The sequence below is a fragment of the Palaemon carinicauda genome, chromosome 8 (genome assembly GCF_036898095.1).
Source record: "Palaemon carinicauda isolate YSFRI2023 chromosome 8, ASM3689809v2, whole genome shotgun sequence".
In the NCBI taxonomy this organism is placed as follows: domain Eukaryota; kingdom Metazoa; phylum Arthropoda; class Malacostraca; order Decapoda; family Palaemonidae; genus Palaemon; species Palaemon carinicauda.
Genome location: NC_090732.1, coordinates 127,007,834 through 127,033,475, shown reverse-complemented (window position 1 = coordinate 127,033,475; position 25,642 = coordinate 127,007,834). Strand labels below are relative to the sequence as shown.

Genomic DNA, 25,642 nt, shown 5'->3' with positions numbered 1-25,642 from the left:
AAAGGGATCTTCGAATCTTAAACATGTTTTAAAACCATTCTAGAGAACTATCTTTGTCTCAAATATTTATGCAAAATAAATCTTGTAATGACTTTTTTGACGTAAAACTCGTCAAAACTTTCATCCAAGGTTTAAAAAAACTTAAGAATATGTTAAAAATTTCAATAACTTTGGAACTAAACAATAGTACACTCACAGAAAATACCGAGATTCTTTGTCTCAAATATTTGTGCAACATAAATCTAGTAATGACTTTTTTGACGTAAAACTCGTCATAACTTTTATCCAGGGTTTAAAAAAAACTTTAGAATGTCAAAAATTTCAATAACTTTGGAACTAGACAATGGTACACTCGCAGAAAATATTGAGATTCTTTGTCTCAAATATTTGTGCAAAATAAATCTAGTAATGACTTTTTTGACGTAAAACTCGTCATAACTTTTATCCAGGGTTTAAAAAAAACTTTAGAATGTCAAAAATTTCAATAACTTTGGAACTAGACAATGGTACACTCGCAGAAAATATTGAGATTCTTTGTCTCAAATATTTGTGCAAAATAAATCTTGTAATGACTTTTTTGACGTAAAACTCGTCAAAACTTTTATCCAGGGTTTAAAAAAACTTTAGAATATGTTAAAAATTTCTATAACTTTGGAACTATGGTCCATTTCTTTTATCGAGGCAGATGTGCACCGATTCGCAGCGGTGCCCTTTTAGCTCGGAAAAAATTCCTGATCGCCGATTGGTTAGAATGATCTCGTCCAACCAATCAGCGATCAGGAAACTTTTCCGAGCTAAAGGGGCACCGCTGTGAGTCAGTGCAAATCTGCATCGCTAAAAGAAATGGACTATAGACAATAGTACACTCACAGAAAATACTGAAATGTTAAAGTCGTTCATATCAATATAGATCAGAGTATTTAAACACTTATGTAGAATTTTCAAATCAGATTGGTAAAATTATATAATAAAGCAAAACAATATACAATATCCAGGGTATGAACATATTTTATGTTGGCCAAACATCAAAAAGTATACCAGTCAGATTAAAACAACATCAGGTGGCCGTCTCCAGGGGTTCTCTTAATAATGCCTTGGCCTCCCACTGGTTAGGGTCAAGTCACAGAATTGGTTGGTCAAAGACGGAAAAAGTAATCCATGTAAATGACTATTTCCAAAGGAATATTGTTGAATCATTTTTAATCTCCTGTACTCAAGGTAGAAATTTGAATCTAAGCCCAGGTCTGTTTTCCGTTAATCCAGTATTACTCTTTTATCTAAAATCTGACTTCTCTGGAATTATTAAGAAACTGACAGCTGTTGGATCCCCTTCTCCAGTATAAATACGATGTCTTTGTATATGTATTCTCATTGCTGAGTTTGATAATGTCCTGAGTGGATGAAAGTACTAACTCCAATCAAGTCTTTTTCATTTTTCCTTTCGTGGCTATAATACATATTGTTGTATGTCCTTGAATTAAAAAAAAAAAAAAAAAGAAACGGCCTACTTTAGACCTATAAATATTGTTGTATGTCCTTGAATTCATAAAAAACAAAAAAGAAACAGCCTACTTTAGACCTATAAATATTGTATGTCCTTGAGAATGTATAACTCACTAGTTATTTACCAACACGACTCGAAATCGCAGTTTTAAAGTAATTTGTATTTTTCCTACATACAAATATTCAATGATAACAAAACACAAACACGACTGAAACCATAAACCTCATATATTGAAGTAAAAGTTTGTGTACTGCAATAAGGTACTACAATAGAACATTATATAATTTAACCCTTTTACCCGCAGGCTATTTGGGAATTTCCAACCCTTAACCCCCAGACATTTTTTTTAAGCACATTTTGCAGTATATTGTTTTTTTTAAATTGCTCTAACAGCCTTAATTTTCATCATAGAGAGGTCAGGTTGGTCTCATTCTCTTGGAAAATGCCTGAAGTTTCTCAAAAAAATTATGAAAAATATGGAAAAAAAAATTTAAATAGCAGTTTTTTGCAAGGACGTACCGGTACATCCATGGGGGTAAAGGGATGAGTTTTGTGAAACGTACCAGTACGTCCTTTGGGGGTAAAAGGGTTAGGTTATTAGGGGAATTCAACAAAGATGTTCCCCTAAAGATACTTACAGACTACTGATTCAAATATGACAAATTCGAAGATAATTTGTATTTTTCCTAACCATACAAACCTTAGCCATTTACAAAGGGTTGCCTTTTAGCGTAGCTGAAATGGCGAGCCATTAGAATTTAACGAGGGTGTATTACCCCCGCGCTAGTTAGCGGGGGGGGGGGGGGGGGTAGGGGAGTGGTAGCTAGCTACCCCTCCTCCCCCTCACACACAGGTGAATACTCACTTTCACTTAGAGGTAGGACTTGTCTTGGGGGACAGGGCTGGCGGGCAAATATGTGTAAATAGCTAAGGTTTGTATGGTTAGGAAAAATACAAATTATCTTCGAATTTGTCATTTGTTCCGTAACCGGAATACAAACCACGTTATTTACAAAGGGTGACTTACCCCTTAGGAAGGGTGGAAAGTCCCCAGCCATACTGGCTTTGGCTTTACCCGGGGACTCAGAATCCGAGTGAGTCGCACTCGAGAAAAGGAGTCCCTGCACCTCACAAGTTCCTTGCTCCGCAAGGAACCATGTGGGCTACGTAAGCTTGTGTGTGAAGGAAGAAGAGTGACCCGTCCTAGGCAGTTGACCTGGAGTTCCAGAAGGAACTCTGGGTTAGGACGTTCCCAATACCACCTCGTCAGGGTATGGGGGACGCGACAGTATTGACTCAATACTCGGAACACAAGGAAGCATGGTTTACCTGCAGAGGTTCGAGGTCAGCTATGCAGAGACCAGGATGCTGCTTCCCCGTAGAGGGGATGATGAAGAAAAAAGTATGGGCCAGACATACTTCTTTCGTTCATGCAGACTAAAACCTGATAACAATGCCCTCAACCTTCTGCTACCTGTCCAAAAAGGAGCCTGAGGTTAGACCAGCTGTTGTGTAGCCACCACAGAGCGATAGAAAACGTATCGAGACTCCTGTGGGTCACGCCCTGCAGGAAGCGGGCTGCGAAGGTAATTAGACGCTTCCAGACTCCAGCTTGTAGCACCTGAGTCACAGAGTAGTATTACTCGAAGGCGAAGGACGTTGCAATGTATCCAACATCGTGCTGTAGGGCGACGTGACGGGGGAGGGTCTGGAGACAGGTCGAGATGAATGTCCTTGAGTCCGGGCTGAAGAGGTATACTGGTGACTCTCCCCCCATGTCCTCCTTGTGCTCCCAAATCGGCTGCAACTGAGGACAAACTGCAGCTGTTCCCAGCGCTAACCTCTCGATTCCTATACTGGCAAGAAAGAGAAGGTCTTGGGACATCAGACACAGAATGGAGACTCGAAATCTTGAATGAATCGGACCGAAGGGCCGGGACCCTCAGATTCTGAGTCTAGCCAACAACTCAGGAGCGAGCCTGAATGTTGCCTTCCCCTCTTCCTTAGAAAGGGGGGAGTAGTAAGAGACCAAGAAGATTGCTTACACACTGGCCGTGGCCAGAGTGAGCAAAAGACCCAAGGCGGAATACAATCCGAGGCCTGTCGTAAAAGGGTCTTGAGAAGATCTCTTAAAGGACTAAAAGTCCGAGCCATGCTCCAAGTTGGAGGTCCTCCTCCGACTAGGGCAGGGACGATCTTAGCTTCGCATGAGCGAGGATAGATCCAGCGGGCAGGAAAAAGTTATTCCTTTAAGCCTGAAGGTCAGGGAAAGGCTGAGCGACAGGCTTCATTGCCGAGAGCGGAAAGGAGTTTCCTCCCGCCGAAAGGCAATAAGACCGTTATTGCTGGAGAAGAGGCCTCAAGGGAAGAGGTATATCTCCCACGGCACCAACCACCTTAGACTCTTCACTTTGCCTGGGAGACCCCTGTGGATGACTATCGCAGATGACGCGACCTCCGTACCGCGACTGTAGCGGGTTGTCTCTTCTTGAGGAGGAAGCGTAATGTCTACAGGCATGAAGCCGAAGCGACGCCCCGGTTCGGGAGAGATGTCGCAGTGTGGTTGCTTGAGTAGTCTGTGCCGTGGGAGAAGCTCTCCCGGGAGTTCCGTCAGGGGAAGCAGAGGGTCCAGAAACCGTTCTGCGCATAGTCCCAGTGGAGCTCTCCCATTGAAAGGTTGACAGACAACCTGGTCTTGTTGAGACCCATTGTCCACAGACAAAAAGGGGGAAGACGCAGGCGTCGAAGTTGTCCCACCATCACCGAAATCCATCTTGCCAGAGTCTCGGGGTCTGAGACTGGGGGGAAGAATAGCGGAAGCTTGAGGTTCCAAGCTGTCGCGATCAGGTCCCCCAGACCAGAACTTGCTGGTTACCTAAGGTCAAAGACCCCCAGGTACACTCTCTCTACGAGGCTCTGCTCGGATAGTCTGAGAGAAACATTCCCCTGCCTGGAATGAGAGAGCCGATGGTGGTATTGAGAGAATCTCAATCATCCCGGTATCTCTACTGCAAGATGTGAAGGTGTGAAAATGCGTCCCCTGCTGGTTAGAATGAAGTCGACGCGCAACGGGGCGACTCGGCAGGAGTTGTAGGATCTGAAGAGGGGCCAGACTAAGGCCCCTAAGCCTGCCTGAATGATGGAGAGGTATCCTTCAGGTCTTGACCATAGGCCTGGACCGGAACATGCCCCCCCCCCCCTTTCCTTTGACGAGTCCGAGAACCGCATCAAGAAGGTGGGGAAAGGACGAGAATATCCACTACCATCAAGAGGCTCCATAGGTCAACACCCATTGCAGGTCTAATAGTTCCGCTGGTCCCATAGGGCCAGGGAGTCCGGTTAAACATTGCCTGAAGCCACCGGAACTTGGATCGCCCCACATGGAACTTATCCTGAGGCGACCGTTCGGACTATAGACGGGTCAATGAGGAAAGGAGAACTAGGAAACGTTCCAAGGTAGGGCTGAAAGCTCTGCTTGACTGAGAACAGGTACTGCGACTCTCCTCAGTCTTGCCACAGTCAACCGAAAGGAAGGCTCGGAGGATGTGGTAACAGAATCTGGCGTCCCCAGGTGGTCACCCATCCAAGTACCGACGTTGCTTAACCTCGCTGGACGGACGAGAAGCGGGGTTTCCAACGTGGTAAGGCCGTTGACTCAATATCATGGCCAGATACTCCAGATGTTGAGGCAGAGGAAGAGAAGGCTCCAAGCAAAATACCATGAGCCCACACTCATGGTAAGCATCCGGAAGCTTGTCCGGCGCTGAAGAAGGTCGAAACCCGAGCCTACCGGAGTTGACCAGCCCTCCAAACAGCAGAGGAGGCAGAAGCCTGCACCTGAGCAGCCAAGAGGAAGGCAGGGAGAGTTCTCTGGGGAAACAAACCTGCTATGCCACGGCGGGATAGCCACACTGCATCATAAGCAGGAATACTTGCAGTCTAGGCTGAATTCGACGAGCACCCTGGAAGATGGATGGAATGGAAACTGAAAGTACCCGTCCTTCCGATCCAGGGTTTAAGGAGTCCTGTCACCTCGTTACCAGTCTGATCGATTCTGCTGGTCTACACTGGCCGAAGTTTGTTCGACAAACTTGATCAGGGATGAGAGGTCGACTATGGACATCCCCTCTCAGATCCTTCCTTACAAGAAAGGATCGACTGAGGGGGCCGGGGGTGAAGCCGTCGATGATCCTAAGGAAGACCTTCGCCTAAGGTATGGATCATTCTGCCCAACCGGGCAACTCTGCTGACGCTATGGCATAGAGGTTCAGAGACACTGAATTCGCTGACGGAGACGGCAGGCGCGATATCCTTGGCTAATCACAGAGATTGTGCGGGAATGGGCATCGGGAAGCTGTCATTCGGATGAGTAACGTTGAGCATCCTCCCAGCGAAAAACCTGCAATCCTAGAGTTCGTGAACTCCTTTTAGGACTATGTCCCCCCGGGGGAGTCTCCCGTGCCATCTGTTCCTGACAGGAGGAAACTGCAATTGGACACCTTGTCCCAGTTGTCGTAGCCGATAACTTAGGCCGACGTGGTTGAAAGAAAAGGGCGCTGGAGCCCTGCAGTCTGGAAGAAAGCGCCTTGGAGGAGTGAAACCGGAAGTCGATTTACTCCGCACAGCAGCTGTCTAAGTCTCTGTCCTTGGGCACAAACAAACTCTTCTCAAGGATGGAAGGGTGTCTGAGGTCGTCGACCTCCACAGATGAGACACCCGAAGGAAGCCCTCAGTCAGCGCGTCCAGATGGTTACAACATCGAGCTTGTCCGCAAGTTAGATACTTAACGACGAAAGGCCAAGGTGCCTGAGCTCGAGAGGAGGAAAGTACCCTTGATCTTCCTGTAGCTTCCTTGAACCAAACCTCGGGCCGTAACCGAGGAGGGAAAGAACCTGGTAAGCTCCCAGAGGAAGAAGTAAGCAGTCACCCCTTGTCCGATGGAGAAATCTCGATCGGAAAGCCCCCCCCCAAAATCCTTCCAGGGAATGACGGGGAAGGGCTAACCCAGGTTCAGGAATAGAGGAGTGTTGCTCAGATCTCCCTTAAGTTTCTCCTATTCTTGCAAGTGCCATGCTCTGTGTTTACGGGGTGAGGCCGTGTTCTGGAAATACGCTCCAGAAGAACTCGCCAGGCTGGTCATGCTGCAAAAACCCCATTGGGAATCGTGGTCGCAATTGCCCTGGAGCTCGCGCGACGGAAATTCCTGGTGGTCGGCGAGCGATAACCCATAGACGAGCAATGGATACTGCAAGAAAAAAGCCGACATTTGTGCGAAGAAACACTGTAGGTTCGCGCGACGGAACACCATCCGTCTGCGCGATGGAAAAAAACGTTGGTTCGCGCGTGGGCGAACATTGGAGAGCATGAGCGTAGACGTGCAGGCGCGTGGGCGCGCAGGCGAGTGGTCGCGCGGTTGCACGGGCGAGCGGTCGCGCGATGGCGATCAGCATCCGCAGTTGAGGGTCGCGCGATGGCGATCAGCATCCGCAGTTGAGGGTCGCGCGATGGCGATCAGCATCCGCAGTTGAGGGTCGCGCGATGGCGATCAGCATCCGCAGTTGAGGGTCGCGCGATGGCGATCAGCATCCGCAGTTGAGGGTCGCGCGATGGCGATCAGCATCCGCAGTTGAGGGTCGCGCGATGGCGATCAGCATCCGCAGTTGAGGGTCGCGCGATGGCGATCAGCATCCGCAGTTGAGGGTCGCGCGATGGCGATCAGCATCCGCAGTTGAGGGTCGCGCGATGGCGATCAGCATCCGCAGTTGAGGGTCGCGCGATGGCGATCAGCATCCGCAGTTGAGGGTCGCGCGATGGCGATCAGCATCCGCAGTTGAGGGTCGCGCGATGGCGATCAGCATCCGCAGTTGAGGGTCGCGCGATGGCGATCAGCATCCGCAGTTGAGGGTCGCGCGATGGCGATCAGCATCCGCAGTTGAGGGTCGCGCGATGGCGATCAGCATCCGCAGTTGAGGGTCGCGCGATGGCGATCAGCATCCGCAGTTGAGGGTCGCGCGATGGCGATCAGCATCCGCAGTTGAGGGTCGCGCGATGGCGATCAGCATCCGCAGTTGAGGGTCGCGCGATGGCGATCAGCATCCGCAGTTGAGGGTCGCGCGATGGCGATCAGCATCCGCAGTTGAGGGTCGCGCGATGGCGATCAGCATCCGCAGTTGAGGGTCGCGCGATGGCGATCAGCATCCGCAGTTGAGGGTCGCGCGATGGCGATCAGCATCCGCAGTTGAGGGTCGCGCGATGGCGATCAGCATCCGCAGTTGAGGGTCGCGCGATGGCGATCAGCATCCGCAGTTGAGGGTCGCGCGATGGCGATCAGCATCCGCAGTTGAGGGTCGCGCGATGGCGATCAGCATCCGCAGTTGAGGGTCGCGCGATGGCGATCAGCATCCGCAGTTGAGGGTCGCGCGATGGCGATCAGCATCCGCAGTTGAGGGTCGCGCGATGGCGATCAGCATCCGCAGTTGAGGGTCGCGCGATGGCGATCAGCATCCGCAGTTGAGGGTCGCGCGATGGCGATCAGCATCCGCAGTTGAGGGTCGCGCGATGGCGATCAGCATCCGCAGTTGAGGGTCGCGCGATGGCGATCAGCATCCGCAGTTGAGGGTCGCGCGATGGCGATCAGCATCCGCAGTTGAGGGTCGCGCGATGGCGATCAGCATCCGCAGTTGAGGGTCGCGCGATGGCGATCACCATCCGCAGTTGAGGGTCGCGCGATGGCGATCACCATCCGCAGTTGAGGGTCGCGCGATGGCGATCACCATCCGCAGTTGAGGGTCGCGCGATGGCGATCACCATCCGCAGTTGAGGGTCGCGCGATGGCGATCACCATCCGCAGTTGAGGGTCGCGCGATGGCGATCACCATCCGCAGTTGAGGGTCGCGCGATGGCGATCACCATCCGCAGTTGAGGGTCGCGCGATGGCGATCAGCATCCGCAGTTGAGGGTCGCGCGATGGCGATCAGCATCCGCAGTTGAGGGTCGCGCGATGGCGATCACCATCCGCAGTTGAGGGTCGCGCGATGGCGATCACCATCCGCAGTTGAGGGTCGCGCGATGGCGATCAGCATCCGCAGTTGAGGGTCGCGCGATGGCGATCACCATCCGCAGTTGAGGGTCGCGCGATGGCGATCACCATCCGCAGTTGAGGGTCGCGCGATGGCGATCACCATCCGCAGTTGAGGGTCGCGCGATGGCGATCACCATCCGCAGTTGAGGGTCGCGCGATGGCGATCACCATCCGCAGTTGAGGGTCGCGCGATGGCGATCACCATCCGCAGTTGAGGGTCGCGCGATGGCGATCAGCATGCGCAGGTGAGCTAGTAGCTGGCGAACCATGTTCCTTCAGAAGTGTTGGAGAACGTTGGCGTGCCGGCTGTAACACACGTGGGCGATCCGGAGATCGCTGGCGAGCTGATGATCGCTGGCGGGCTGATGATCGCTGGCGAGCTGATGATCGCTGGCGAGCTGATGATCGCTGGCGAGCTGATGATCGCTGGCGAGCTGATGATCGCTGACGAGCTGATGATCGCTGACGAGCGAGCTGATGATCGCTGACGAGCGAGCTGATGATCGCTGACGAGCGAGCTGATGATCGCTGACGAGCGAGCTGATGATCGCTGGCGGGCTGATGATCGCTGACGAGCTGATGATCGCTGACGAGCTGATGATCGCTGACGAGCAGAAGGCTACGCGTGGAAGCCTGCGCAAAGAAGAAGAGTCCTTGACCCCGACCTGAACCGAAGTTCTAGATCGCGAGGGCGAACGTGGGCGCACAGGGCGCGTAACAGGAACCAACAGGAACCGTAGGGAAGATCTTGAAAGCGCTGATGAGCAGAAGGGCGCGCAGGGAAACCCTGACACGCAAGGGAAGAACCCCCGTGGGAGCAACCCTTTGCCCCGAAGGGATCGTTGTCCGCCGGGAGACTGATGTCCGTCGGAAGACCGCTGTCCGTCGGGAAGACCATTGTCCGTCGGGAAGACCGTTGCCCGTCGGAAGACGAGATCAGACTGCTGTCCATCTGCACCAAGGCGGAAGATCGAGAAAAAGGAGTTGTAGGCTGCAAGCGGAGATCCAAAAAGGCGCCTCAAGCACCCTTATAGGGAGATGAGAGGCCCTTACGACGAGGCGGACGGAGGGCCTACGGCGAGGGAGGCCAACAGCAACAGCAACAGAAGAAACCACCGAAGAGGAGTCTCTATGAGTGTACTCTCTCGCGAACGAAAGAGAAACACTTCGTGGAAGAGACTGGTCAGCCAGTGACCTAAAAGGAGCAATCCTCCGAAGAGGAGCTCCTGCAGTTGCCCAGCCCCTTGAGCGAAACTGCAGGTGCGACCGCTCAGCACCAAGAGCATAGTCGCACGAAAAAAAGGCAAGAGAAGAACCCCCCAAAAGGAGAAAAACTCAAGCCTGGACAGGAAAAAACTTCCCTCGGAAGGAAAGTTATCCGCCCAAGGAGGCAAGCCTCCTGAGTGTTCTAAAATGAACTGGAGAGCTGTCCGTCGTCACGGGAGTACTACCAGTAGAAGGAGACACGCCCCTGACGAAAATACAAGGGGGGAGGCAGCAACAGCCGAATCCCCAGGACTCAACCAGACAGCTCACACCGTTGCTATATTACAGAAACGAACTAGATCGGTAACTGTAAAAAAATAAAACAAATAATATTAGTACACATTCATTCCCCCGGGAAGGCTCCGAAGAGGAATCCCGAGGGAAAGGAACAAGAATTACACAACAGGCACGTGCCCTCACAACCACTTACACTCGCGGAAGGAGAGCTGTAACCAAAACAGAATTATAACAATTATAATTATGTAACTATGTAATTATGTAATTTAAAAATGAATGAACACTAAAGAAAGAACGAAAACCCCGAAAGGAATCGTTCTACAAGCTGAAAAACAAAAAACAACTACAATTAGATTCATAACTAATTGAGACAAATGTACGGCGTAGCAACCCCCCACACGGAAAGGAAGCTAGGCTACAAGGGCGTAGTAACACGTAGTAAAAGGGTGAACGACCTCAAGAGAGAGAGAGAGAGAGAGAGAAAGACATAAGTCAAACTCGATCGCCACCCATAAAATTACGCCGTGGTGGCCTAACTGCCGAGGCCTCCACGTAGATATCGTACACTACACACACACATCTGAAAAGGAAACTTACTTATTTCTATACTCAAATATATATACAAACATGAAAACATGTTTACATATATATTGAGTAAAAGAAAAGTAAGCGATTAAGTAAAGACAAAACAAACAAACAATGGCTGCCAAGAGAGGACCAAGACAGACACGTTTGTCACAGTCCGAGCCAAAAGTGAAAGTGAGTATTCATCTGTGTGTGAGGGGGAGGAGGGGTAGCTAGCTACCACTCCCCTACCCCCCCCCCCACCCCGCTAACTAGCGCGGGGGTAATACACCCTCGTTAAATTCTAATGGCTCGCCATTTCAGCTACGCTAAAAGGTAACCCTTTGTAAATAGCGTGGTTTGTATTCCGGTTACGGAACAAATACATATTTTAACAACTATACAAAATAAACTAAATTACAGTACAAAATATACTGAAATTGTATACTGTCATTTGGTGATTACCCGTATTTCATAAATTTTACAAGGAAAATGCTATACTGCTGTTTACTATGAAATCATATACATACATACATACATATACCAAGGCACTTCCAATTTTGGGGGGTAGCCGACATCAACAAATGAAACAAAAACAAAAAGGGGACCTCTACTTTCTATGTTCCTCCCAGCCTAACAAGGGACTCAACCGAGTTCAGCTGGTACTGCTAGGGTGCCACAGCCCACCCTCCCACATTATCCACCACAGATGACGCTTCATAATGCTGACTCCCCTACTGCTGCTACCTCCGCGGTCATCTAAGGCATCGGAGGAAGCAAGCAGGAAATCATATACTGATAAATAAAACCTTTTTTACCACATTAGAGGACTCAAGAGATAAACTCATCCACACTTTATGGGAAAGTGTACCAATGTATAACGCAGCCCTGTAACATTTTCAGCAAGATGACCAATGATTATATAAACATTGGACTTAATTTCTCGACCTTTTTCTCAACCTTAAACCCTGACTTGTGACCTTAACATGTATTTATTAGCATGGATATTCACACACTCAAATATGAACCAAGTTTGAGGTCTCTGTGACAACGATGTCCAAACTTATGGCTGATTACGAGAATTGGACATTTTGCTCGACCGTGACCTTGACCTTTATTTAACCTTGAACTTCTAAAATTTAATCATTTCCAGATTTTTACCTAACAGTTAATCCCTGCAATTTTCACGACTCTACAATTAAAACTGTGGCCGGGTAGCTGTTCACACACACAACCAGTTAAGCACAAATTTACGAAGAGATTCTTGCGTGAAGACAAACGGAGGAACATTATTAAACCAAATTAACCGCAACCAGTAAACCAATCAAAGTCGTTAAGCAACTCTTCACTGTCCAACAATATAGATAAACTCGAGACCAGGAATGATACCTTTAACCCTTTTACCCCCAGGCTATTTGGAAATTTCCAACCCTTAACCCCCAGGGGGTTATTTTTTTCCCAGCACCTTTTGCAGTATATTTTATTTAAATTGCTCTAACAGCCTTAATTTTTGTCATAGAGAGGTCAGGTTGGTCTCATTCTCTTGGAAAAAGCCTGAATCTTCTCAAAAAATTATCAAAAATATGAAAAAAAAATTTTTTATAGCATTTTTTTGCAAGGACGTACCGGTACGTCCATGGGGGTAAAGGGACGGCTTTTGTGAAACGTACCAGTACGTCCTTTGGGGGTAAAAGGGTTAATGCATGAAAGAATGTCTAGCATAGATATTAGGAGAGAAAACTACCTATGAAAATTTGAGAGTAACATTGCATAAGACTGGAGCAACTACTGCAACTATTCCAGCTGTGACCAAGTTGTGGAATGATCTTCCTAATCGGGTGGTTGAATCAGTAGAACTTCAAAAGTTCAAAGTTAGAGCAAATGCTTTTTTGTTGACCAGGCAGACAAGAGTCTTTTTATAGTTTATATATGACATATTTGTTTTTGATGTTGTTAATACTTTATATATGACATGTCTGTTTTGACGTTGTTACTTTTTTTAGAATGATTTATTGTTAATTTGTTCTCTTCATTTATTTATTTCCTTATTTCCTTTCCTCACTGGGCTATTTTTCCCTGTTGGAGCCCCTGGGCTTATAGCATCTTGCTTTTCCAACTAGGGTTGTAGCTTGGATAGTAATAATAATAATAATAACAAAGGGGCAAATTTAATATTCGGGGTTCTAAGGAAAATACATACATGTCCGGGACATGTTTGGAGATGGCGCTGATGTATAAATGGACTATTGTAATGGAAAAGAATGAAAAATACAATTTGAAGAATACCCAGACGTACCTGCCCAGGTCAAAGGCTACCATTCCTGGTCGTTGAATCGTGAGGTCGACTTTACAAATGAATGAAAAATTTTGCTTTCACTGCTCTTTAGGGGAAAATAGTACTGTATATTGTATATTATATATCATGACATTAAAAAAATGCATCGAAAACCTCTAATCCCAAATAAGGGGGACATACAATATTTCACGATCTGTGAATTCTCTTCCACGTTGTACCAACCGTGTGTCACACGATCGTACATAGTTCATTTTGAAGCTTCATCTGTGGTGGATAATGTGGGAGGGTGGGCTGTGGCACCCTAGCAGTACCAGCTGAACTCAATTGAGTCCCTCGTTAGGCTGGAAGAACGTAGAGAGTAGAGGTCCCCTTTTTGTTTTTGTTTCATTTGTTGATGTCGGCTAACCCCCAAAATTGGGGGAAGTGCCTTGGTATATGTATGTATGTATCTTCGCTCTCCCCTCGCACTGAAAGGAACCTGAAATAACATGTCTGTTTTTCTCATGGTAACGTTGTCGATTTCTCAACATGAAAATTCTTGTTGCTTTGAGATTTTGTATATAAAGGAGTGTGTTCTACAATAAAGTCACTCAGTAGCTTTCATCCTGCCCTTGAGTCACAACCTTCCCTCGAGTCACGACGTCGTCCTGCTTAACACCCTTTCCCAAGTCATACAGCCTGCTTTACAATTAACCCTTTTACCCCCAGGCTCTTTGGAAATTTCCAACCCTTAACCCCCCGGGGGTTAATTTTTCCCAGCACATTTTGCAGTATATTTTTTCTTAAATTGCTCTAACAGCCTAATTTTTGTCATAGAGAGGTCAGGTTGGTCTCATTCTCTTGGAAAATGCCTGAATTTTCTCAAAAAATTATCAAAATTATGAAACAAAAAATTTTTATAGCATTTTTTTGCAAGGACGTACCGGTATGTCCATGGGGGTAAAGGGATGAGTTTTGTGAAACGTACCAGTACGTCCTTTGGGGATAAAAGGATTATCTATAATACATTGATAGTTATCATGAGGGCCAGGGATGTAATTACATATTGTCAATGTAATAAGGTTAAATCTAACTCCAAAGGGAACATAGAAATATCAGCAAATCCATTAACACCTGAAATACATAAACAAAACTTGAATTGGGAAGTATCAACAATTAAAGAGAATAAAACATTTCTCTACAATTTCAAACGCCCGAAGGCAACACGACAATCAAATCTCACCTCCCTCTCTTCCCTTGTTCACTGGAGGCAAAGTCCGACGCCGTCGGAGTGAACGGATCCGAGGCCGCTTTCGACGACGATATATTGGGGGTGTACTGAACGTTCAAACTCCCCCCGTCGTCCGAGGAATCCAAAGGAGGTTTATTAGACATTTTGTTTGATTCTTTTTCCGCACTCAAGTTTTTCTCCTCACAGATATTCAACACTAGATCACTACTTTGCGTGTCTTCGTTCGACACGATGGACTCTGTATCACCGAAATTACTGTTGCCACTAGGAGTTCTAGGTCCATTCCTCCTCAACTTCCGGTTTCTCTCCTGCTGTTTATCTTTGTCTTTTTCGTCCGTTACCGAATTCTGGTTTGGCAAAACGGCAGCCTGGCCGGGGCTGTCGTGGGAGGTACTAGTACTACCGGTAGTGTGTGGGTGAGCGTCCGAAGTCTTAGCTCGGGAGGGGGAGGGGGCGGTCGTCACGACGGACGACGACGCCGTGGTTATGATGCTCGAGTGTGTGGCGGGGAGGGAATTGGACGACGGGGTCAGGGTGGTCGACGGCGACGTCGTCGAGGAGGTTATGTGAGAGAACGTTGTCAACACCGACGCCGCTAATGAGGTAGTAAACGTGGGGGCATGGGAAGAGGAGGTTGGAAGAGTGTGAGACGACGACGACGAACTGGATGACGTGAATGTGTTGAGTGTGGCAGAAGGATTGAGCTTTGTAACGGAGACAGTCAGGGAAGCACTGTTCACAGAACTTGGATCGGGGAGTTTCGACAATCCCTCGGCTTTGTTGTTCGCCACCGAGCTCGAGAGCACGAGGCCCGAGCTGCCGGGACTAATGGCGGTATTCTCGGAGGAGGACAGGTGGCCTCTGTCCTGCCGGTCCGATATCCCGGGAGGGCCGGAGGAACTGCCGCCGGGCGTTCCTTCGCGACCCGCGGAGGGTTTGAGGGCGCCGGGGGGACGCCCGGTCTTCTTTTTCAGCTTGGGGTCTCTCCCGTCTCCCGTCCCTTTGTCCTCGTCGGACGCGCCGGCCTCGTGGGGGACAGGGCGGTAAGGGGGGATGGTTTTCACGTGGCTTCCTTTTCTCTGCGGACGGAGATACAATTAAAAATTAAATTATTACCCAGTTAACACTAACAGCAATAATGAATTTATAACCTAGATAAATAATAACAGTAATAATGAATTAGTTACCCAAATAACAGCAGCAATAGTGATTTCATTGCCCAGATAAGCAAGACAAACTGTTGACGGAAAACTTTAGCTTGGTACGTTACGAGATATAATACGAAACAACAGTAGTAATGACTTTATTACACAGATAATATCAGACCCTTTTTCTTCAAGGTAGAGGAAATATATACCAAGGACAAATGAATAAAAAAAAAGCGGTGCTATTATAGTATGCTATCTACCGCCGATTTTGCTATCTACCACCCCTTTCTGACTATAGTATGATACCTACCATCAGTCCCTAAAGATACGGTCTACTTGCTAATCCGCCTCTAATAAGGAGGATCACTACCGACTTACTAACCTAACCTAACCTACAAACTGCTTATAATTATGCATCCATGTTGTCCTGCCAACAAATATTATTAAACTATCATTAAAGTGCAATGAGGATAACATACTGGTGGTAAGTAATGTTTGATAATCCTCATCAAACAGGAGGGTTAACATTGACGGTAGATAATATACTTTGTGGTAGATACCATACTATAGTAGAAATTCGACGGTAGATAGCATACTATAATAGCACCCAAAAAAGCTGGACGATGATGAACTAACCAACTTTGAAAAATGGTACTGGCAATAACCGCAGTACTTGACGTTATCGAGGTAATTCCCGGCTTCTTCGCAGAGAAGGCCCATAGACTGGGCGCAGGTTACGTGGAAGTGTTGCTTGCAGCCTGACTTGTTGCACTGCATGCAAGCTCCTATGGTCGCTCTGCTTTCTTTTCCACTTTCTTCGCAGATGTAGCAAGACTGCGGGTGGAAGGGGTCGCCGTTAGATTCGAGGAATGTTCCTCAACTTACAGACTTAGATTCGAGGAATGTTCCTCAACTTACAGACTTAGATTCGAGGAATGTTGTTCCTCAACTTACAGACTTAGATTCGAGGAATGTTGTTCCTCAACTTACAGACTTAGATTCGAGGAATGTTGTTCCTCAACTTACAGACTTAGATTCGAGGAATGTTGTTCCTCAACTTACAGACTTAGATTCGAGGAATGTTGTTCCTCAACTTACAGACTTAGATTCGAGGAATGTTCCTCAACTTACAGACTTAGATTCGAGGAATGTTGTTCCTCAACTTACAGACTTAGATTCGAGGAATGTTGTTCCTCAACTTACAGACTTAGATTCGAGGAATGTTGTTCCTCAACTTACAGACTTAGATTCGAGGAATGTTGTTCCTCAACTTACAGACTTAGATTCGAGGAATGTTCCTCAACTTACAGACTTACATTCGAGGAATGTTCCTCAACTTACAGACTTACATTCGAGGAATGTTCCTCTTGCGAGATACGGAAGGTCCGCAACTTACAGACAGACACATCCAACTGAAATCTTAAATCTAAGATACTGTATTAAAAGTTCATGATGAAAATGTAATAAAAAAATATGGAGTTTTTATGATAAAGTTTTATGAATACTTACCTGGCAGTTATATATACAGCTAATGTCTCTATTTTCGGCAGAGATGAACTGCCGAAAGTAGACACATTAGCTATATATATATACATACACATACACATACACACACACACACACACACATACATACATACATACATACATACATACATACATACATATATATATATATATATATATATATATATATATATATATATATATATATATATATATATATATATATATATATATATATATATATAACTGCCAGGTAAGTTCTATTCATAAAAATATAATTTAATACAGTAAGGAAAATGACATTTGCAATATGAAGCAGCTGAAAGTCAGAGGCACGAGTTTAGTTAGGTTAGATTTGCCCAACAGCAAAATTTAACAAAATTCTTTTACATTCTCTACACACACACACTTTTCTACAGAACAAATAACTACACAAAATGACTAATAGTTAAATGCTAAGAGAGATTTTATAGTTATATCTAGAATATTACAAAAAAGAACTTAAAAAGACAACCTTTAATAAACACCAGGTGTAAATAGAAGATCAACTCTTCTAGCAAGATATACACAAACACTTCTTCGGAACTAAAAACTGCACAAAATGGCTTATAGTTAAGTACTAAGAGAGCTTCCAGTTAGTTTTAGAATTTAAAAGGCCACTATATAAGAGTACTTGCAAATAAAACATCAAAACATTATTAAATTTTACAAGGTAAAGACAAATGTAGATGGCTGCCATTCTTTTTTAAATTCAAATTTCTAAATCACTATAATTATGACTGTGATGTTACCTAGGAACACATGTCCAAATATATAAATAACCACTAATTTCAAGAGCTGCCCCTGAGCAGGACTTTGCACTGGCATACAGCCACCCTAAACTAAAAAATAAAACTACGGCCCGCCACCTAAATTCAAATTTCTAAATTATAATTATGACTGTGATGTTACTTATGAACACGTCTAAATCTCTCATATAAATAACCACTAACTTCAAGAGCTGCCCCTGAACAGGGCTTTGCACTGGCATACGGCCACCCTAAACTAAAAAGAAAAAAAACTACGGCCCGCCACGTACCTTGTTAAACCTTTCCTGTGGTATAAGTTGCAGCATAATGGGTTCCATGGTAGTGACGTTTCCAAAACGGACTTCGGGTATGTAGAGCGCGCACACGACGTGTGCCCATCCGCCAGAGTCGGTACGTTTGAGCGCTCCATCTTTGCTCGGGCACAGTTCGCACCTCTGCGAAAAAATGCGCCTCCCGCCTGAGCTCTGGGTAAGCGGCCATTTCGGTTTGTGTCAGTGGGGTTTGGGACAACGGGGTGACAAGGAGAGGAAAGATGGCAGTAGTATCTTGGAGAGCATGAGTTTAGGTGTGTCATTCTCGGAGAGCATGCGATAACAGACTAGCAACCGGGCTTGCGCTATGCTCCGGGCGGGCCCCGTGGGGCCGCACGGAAAGGGGGAGGGGGCACTGAATACGGTCTGAATAGTTAGGGCTTGCATGATACTCCGTGCGGGCCCATAGGACCGCACGGAAAAGGGGAGGGGGGCACTGAATACGCTCTGAATAGTCAACATAATGAGGTATAAACCACCTTAACCCTTTTACCCCCAGGGTATTTGGAAATTTCCAACCCTTAACCCCCAGGGGGTTATTTTTTTTTCAAGCACCTTTTGCAGTATATTTTTTTAAAATTGCTCTAACAGCCTTAATTTTCATCATAGAGAGGTCAGGTTGGTCTCATTCTCTTGGAAAATGCCTGAATTTTCTCAAAACATTATCAAAAATACTGTATGCAAAAAAATTTTTAAATAGCATTTTTTTGCAAGGACGTACCGGTACGTCCATGGGGGTAAAGGGATGACTTTTGTGAAACGTACCAGTACATCCTTTGGGGGTAAAAGGGATAAAAGAACACGGAATAAAGGCTCCGACTACTTGACAGGAGGGGGAGATTCGCATGGCGCAAGCCGGGCTGCGGTATAACCTTACGACAAACACATACAGGCCAAGAAACACTTCTTCCTCTCCTAGGAAATCTAAACCAATTTTCTTATTTAATGAGCATCAATAGACCCACATATAAACCATTACCAAGCATTTTTTAAAACATAAACACAAGGGTCAGGTCCTGAACATTTTTCTTTTTTAATTTATGATTTAAAACTGAAATTTACACCAGATATCTAAAGGGTAACAGGCTTATTTTTATATACATAGGGATTCCAATGGGTCCAGGCTAAAATTCAAATTAAAAATAGTTATTCTAAATAATGATTTACACTACAATACTTCATGATTTAAATAACTACCAAGGGATGTCAATTTCATCTTTCAAATACTATCAAGAATTAAGAAAATATTAAACACTGTCTAGGATATAAGAAATACCTTGTCCTAACATTTCGGTATATACTCGTACCCCTATTTCCTTTAAAAAGCATATAAAAACGACAAATTCACTTCAAATACTATCAAGAATAATCAAGAAAATATTAAATACTGTCTAGGATATAAAAAATACCTTGTCCTAACATTTCAGTATATACTCGTAACCCTATTTCCTTAAAAAAGCATATAAAAAACGCACAAATTCACTTAGTAGAATATTTCATATCTTCTGATCGTAAAATACCTAGTCCTAAATGTAAATTACCCTACCCCTGAGTATATATTTAAAATTTTGTTTTTTTTTTACTTTTAAAAAGGTAGGTTTTTCCTCCATATATTTCATAAATATCATAAAAATAATTTTGTTATTTTTTACTTTTAAAAAGGTAGGTTTTTTCCTCCGTATATTTCATATATATCATAAAAATATAATTTTGTTGTTTTTTTTACTTTTAAAAAGGTAGGTTTTTTTCTCCATATATTTCATAAATATCATAAAAATATTCAACTATAAAAGAGATTACTTAAGTGCCACGAAAATATGAGAGATTACTCGCGAGATCACGATGAGGGGTAGATGGAGATGGTTTGGGCATGCTCTTCGCACTCCCCAAGGGAGTTTAGTTCACCATACGTTCAACTGGGCTCTACAGGGGAACTAGAAGAGTTGGAAGACCCAGACCTAAATGGCTGAGGACTATGAAGCGTGGAGTAGGAGATGATGAATGGAGAAGTATTGAATTAAAAGCTCAAGATAGAGGCGACAGGTGAAATCTAACCGAGGCCCTTCGAGTCAATAGGTGTAGGAGGAGATGACGATGATTTTTAGAAAGATAGCTTTATTATATACAGTCCTACATTTTTCACTTTAACCCTTTTACCCCTACCATAAGGTTAAATTTCGAGCACATTTTGCTATATATTTTTTTAAATTGCTCTAATAGGCTTAATTTTTGTCATAGAGAGGTCAGGTTGGTCTCATTCTTTTGGAAAATGCCTGAAGTTTCTCATAAAGTTGTCAAAAACATTCAAAAACATGTAAATAACAGTGTTTTGCAGAAACGTAACAGTACGTCCTTTGGGGGCGAAAGGGTTAAGTTAAAATACAGTAGCAACATTGAGCCATGAAGATATTCCCTCGCCTTACATTGAAGCTGAACAGATATCTGTACAACTATGATTTACTCCGTTTCATAAGAACTGTATGTATGTATGTATGCATGTATGTACTGTATCTATGTATGCAACAATAATTACAACCATTTCTATTCCACTGCAGAAGAAAGGTCTCAGACTTGTCCTTATTCATGCCTAGGGTTTGGCCAATTTTCATCACCAGGCCGGTGACTGCGGACAGGTGATGTAGGGAGACTAATCTGATTGCTCACAGCGAACCAACCTATTACGGGTTTGCATGACAAGTACAGCTTTGCTGATCGCATTAAGGTATCCTCCTCCCCCCTCAAAAAATGTTTCGGAACATTGCGAGTCATATTTGAAGTACAAAATTGAAATTCTTTGACATAAAAGTTTTCTGTAAAAACTTCCACAGAATTAAGTATCCCTAGACAATAGGAGTTAGGTACCCAACGACAGTGAATTCATAGGTACGTAGCCATCAATCAGCCAGCCACCCTTTTGTGGGGTAAGAAAATAGATAATTTTAACTATGATGAGTTTGTTAATCCTTTTACCCCCAGGCTATTTGGAAATTTCCTACCCTTAACCCCCAGGGGTTAATTTTTTTCCCAGCACATTTTGCAGTATATTTTTTTAAAATTGCTCTAACAGCCTCAATTTTTGTCATAGAGAGGTCAGGTTGGTCTCATTTTCTTGGAAAATGCCTGAAATTTCTCAAAAAATTATCAAAAATATGCAAAAAAAATTGTAAATAGCAGTTTTTTTTGCAAGGACATACCGGTACGTCCATGGGGGTAAAGGGATGAGTTTTGTGAAACGTACCAGTACGTCCTTTGGGGGTACAAGGGTTAAAAACCAAGACACAAAAATTAATTTTGTGTAATAAAAAACATTTGTTTCATCACAATCAACCAATTATGTCTGGTAAAGTAGTACCGTATTGTGCATGATCGTGCTTCTGTATGACATTTCCAAGCATGAACTACCTCAAGCATCTAGTGACTTGTCTGTAACGCTTTGCCTTCTGAACCACTCTTGCTAGCTCTAAGTATTCCACCGTTTGCCAAAAGGAACATTCGGGTGGTGTTGTCACTTCTGGAACCTACCGACAAAGTGTGACTTTCCCAACTAGCACGGAAATATCACCCACAAGGGAAGGATTGAAAAAAACGCAGAAAGAGACCATCACCCGAAGATCTGGGAGAGCCAGCTCACGGCGTGGTTCACGTGTAGTGTAGACAAGGCTGTCTAGGACCGGAAAGGGAAGAGGTCGTCCTATTTAGTAGGTTCGAGTGACCATCAAAGAAGCTTTTCGAAGTGATGGAGGATTCTCTCTAACTACTTTCCCTATTGGAGCCTCTGGACTTGTAGCTTCCTGCTTTTCCAACTGGGGTTGTAGCTTAGCAAGTAGTAGTAGTAGTAGTAGTAGTAGTAATAGTAGTAGTAGTAATACTTCCCAAGGTTAAAATACCAATAGAAGAGCAAACCTATAATACGTATGGATGAATAGAACCTCCTGCATTGTTAAAGACAAAAAAATTAAATGTGTCATCAATGAAGTGTTGCAGTCTATTATACATACATACATATACCAAGGCACTTCACCCAATTTTGGAGGGCACCCGACATCAACAAATGAAACTAAAACAAAAAAGGGGACCTCTACTCTCTACGTTCCTCCAGCCTAACCAGGGACTCAACCGAGTTCAGCTGGTACAGCTAGGGTGCCACAGCCCAACCTCCCACATTATCCACCACAGATGAAGCTTCATAATGCTGAATCCCCTACTGCTGCTACCTCCGCGGTCATCTAAGGCATCGGAGGAAGCAGCAGTCCATTATACCAATTCCAATTTCAACTTTACACAACTGAGAAAAGATTGCCATTTCGTAGTTCTACAGTAAGTCGACATGACTACAGCTGCCTCTTAGGTAACATAGCCGACGAAACCTCGACGGATAGTAAGCACAAAGCCAAACCAATGCAAGGTTGCCTCAAAACAAGCAAAAGTGTAGCCGTTTGATTACTTTCTTGCCAGTTGGAAACCTTTTTAGGGAAGCTAATCCACACAACAAACAGGTCAGTGAACACATCCTGCTCTTAACCCTTTTACCCCCAGGCTATTTGGAAATTTCCAACCCTTAACCTCCAGGGGTTATTTTTTTTCAAGCATATTTTGCAGTATATTTTTTTAAATTGCTCTAATAGCCTTAATTTTCATCATAGAGAGGTCAGGTTGGTCTCATTCTCTTGGAAAATGCCCGAATTTTTTCAAAAAAATTATCAAAAATGTGAAAAAAAAATTTTTATAGCATTTTTTGGCAAGGACGTACCGGTACGTCCATGGGGGTAAAGGGATGAGTTTTGTGAAACATACCAGTACATCCTTTGGGGGTAAAAGGGTTAAATGCTCAAAGTCTGCTCAACACTTGCCCTTTCTTTTATTCAAAGGCTTTAAAGGCCGCCCATGATTGGCAGAGGCAAGGAACAGTGACATTGCCCTGTCAAGAAGGAGAATGCCCTAGAGACTGACCACGTTTACATATGATCAGCGCCCAAGCCCCCAATCCAAGCAAGTTAGGACCAAGGAGGGCCAGGCAATGGCTGCTGATGACCCAACAGATAGACCTATAGGCTCTCCCAAACACCCCCATCCTTATACCACACGGATGGTAAGGTTGCAGCGACCAAAGAAACTACAGAGTTTGAGTGGGACTCGAACCCCAGTCTGGCATTCACCAGACAGACATATTACCACAATGGCCGCCACAACCTTAATGTAGTTTGCGTTGAACATCACACGGCTGGAGGCTTGAATTATCATTAAAGACGCAATCACGTAACATCGTCCGAATCGATACAGATTTAGAAGTTTAAAATCTTCAATGACAACCTACAAAAGGGCAGAGATCTATCTGGTCCAAACCGGTCGAAAAACAAAATATAGATGAATAATAAATAGTCAAGCAAACTCAAATTTGCAATGTGTACCCCGCTATCATCATCATCAAGTACGGGGTGTTCGATGTCGAACGGCCGTGGGCCTCTGTACAAAACATTTCCATTCATTCCGGTCTTGAGCCTTCCTTTCCAACTCCACCATCGTTAGCCCGCACATCTCCTTGATATTGTCACTCAATCTAGTTTTAGGCCTTCCTCTCCTTCTTGTACCATAGACTGATCCAATTAGTAGCGTTCTTTCCAGAGTATTGTGTTTCCGAACCTGGTGTCCAATAAAAGTTAGTTTTCTTTCATCCAAAATTTCAAGTAATCTTTTTTCGATATTGATCTTTCGTAGAACTTCCAAGTTAGTCTTTTTCTCAATCCAGCTTATCCGCTATATTAAATAGTAAATAAACCAACAGATTAAGTTTGGCGTGGTTTAAAAAATTATATATTTTTAAATTTTTTAAAAAATATTTCAACGTAGGTCTCCCCATCTGACGATGATTCGTTATCGCATAAAATTTATCATTTCCCCAACGATATCATCAATAATAGTACCGAGATGATTTCTCTCTTTCCTTCAAAAAGCAGAAAATTAAGACTCCGAACGATCATCTGCTACCTCAGCGCTTTCAAAAGAAATACAGTACTCGAGACAGTCATTCGGGAATTTCTAGCGCCACGGTCAACAATTTCTAACAATAAAAGTCTCGTGCACTAACAAACTTCTTCATCTTCTTTGTCTACATCTTTTCCCACTTCTATGTGGGGTCAATGTTTCTGGTCAGCTTTCTCCATCTACCTCTGTCCCACACTTCATCACCGGTTAATCCCTTTGATCGAAGGTCATCCTTGATATAGTCCACCCACCTCCACTTTGGTCTCCCTCTCCTTCTCGTTCCCTGTACCTTCATTTCCATTACTCTCCTCCCGATATACTGTTCATCTCTTCTCATGACATGACCATACCACCTCAGTCTACTTTCTTGGATCTTATGATAGTTTTCTAACTCCTGTGGTACCCCTAATTACCTCATTCCGTATCTAATTTAATTAATTAATTAAAATCAAATGCCGACTAACAAACTTAGCCATGAAATTAATAAAGGGATATTGAGGGTATGCAGTTGAGTACGTTGATTGATCATAATGCTTATCCATTGTATTAATTCTTGCTAAAAAAATGTTGATAATAAAAGGTTGTATATTGTTGGATGCATTTCATTGCTCGACATACCTTTTTGTAGCAATAAATTTAGTATGCTATGGTTGATATCTACCCTTATTGAACCTTATGGACCTGCTTGCATAATGTACTCAAAACATTATCATCATCATCAATAACTCTCGCTGGTTATGGTATCAGCATCATGACATTTAATCGGAGGCAAACTCGTGAGTCGGCCTACTTAAGTCGACATTTCGTAACATAGCGAACAAATCAACAGAGATAGAAATAAAATAAAAACCGCATCAGGAAGCTGAATAAATTTTCTATATAACACTCGTGGGTACACGAACAGATGATGCCAGGATTCATCGTCGCCATCACCGGCAGTTTGAGGAGTTTCACCGGCCCACTGGGGGGAGTTTATCTTTCAACAGTAACATGCAAGAGGTTATGACTTGTAAAATCACGTAATCCACTCGGAGAAATATACGACACAAATAGGTTACTTTTAAGTACATGAGCTGTGAAGTCAAGTGACTTCCAAGTACATGAGCTGTGAAGTCAAGTGACTTCCAAGTACATGAGCTGTGAAGTCAAGTGACTTCCAAGTACATGAGCTGTGAAGTCAAGTGACTTCCAAGTACATGAGCTGTGAAGTCAAGTGACTTCCAAGTACATGAGCTGTGAAGTCAAGTGACTTCCAAGTACATGAGTTGTGAAGTCATGTGACTAAGTACATGAGCTGTGAATTCATGTGATTAAGTACATGAGCTGTGAAGTCAAGTGACTTCTAATATCTAAAATAAATTAGTATCAATATTGGAATCAAACCCCTAAACCTATTTATCCATAAACTGTTAAAAAAACATTTGGTTTTAATTTTTTTCTATAAAATTGAAATATGAAACTTTTGGTTTTTCCCTTGCATTTGTTTTTATTGATATAATAAAAAAAGGCACTATGAGAGTTGGAAGACCCAGACCTACATGGGTGAGGATTACGAAGCGTGAAGTAGATGACGACGAATGGAGATTGAATTAAAAGCTCGAGATAAGAGACGAAAGGCGAAATCTAACCGAGGCCCTTTGCGTCAATAGGCGTAGGAAGAGATGATGATGATGAATATATTTAAAAGATCTTTGCTTGAAATCTCCAA

At 44.3% G+C, this 25,642-nt stretch overlaps 1 protein-coding gene across 6 annotated transcripts in view; it reads right to left on the bottom strand.

Moving 5' to 3' along the window:
- LOC137645906 (protein AF-10-like) overlaps positions 1-25,642 on the bottom strand; it is an 80,492-nt gene that overhangs the window by 29,704 nt on the left and 25,146 nt on the right. For 5 of the 6 annotated variants that reach the window (XR_011045359.1, XR_011045360.1, XM_068378944.1 and 2 more), the window contains 3 exons: positions 17,911-18,105; positions 15,964-16,161; positions 14,171-15,258 (listed from right to left, as the gene is read on the bottom strand). Coding sequence is in view for 4 of the 6 variants with exons in the window: in XM_068378944.1 (XP_068235045.1) it covers positions 14,171-15,258; positions 15,964-16,161; positions 17,911-18,105 (1,481 nt within the window). In the remaining 2 variants the exon portion in view is untranslated. The remainder of the gene's footprint in view (positions 1-14,170; positions 15,259-15,963; positions 16,162-17,910; positions 18,106-25,642) is intronic. The other variant, XM_068378946.1, reaches the window with a different exon arrangement.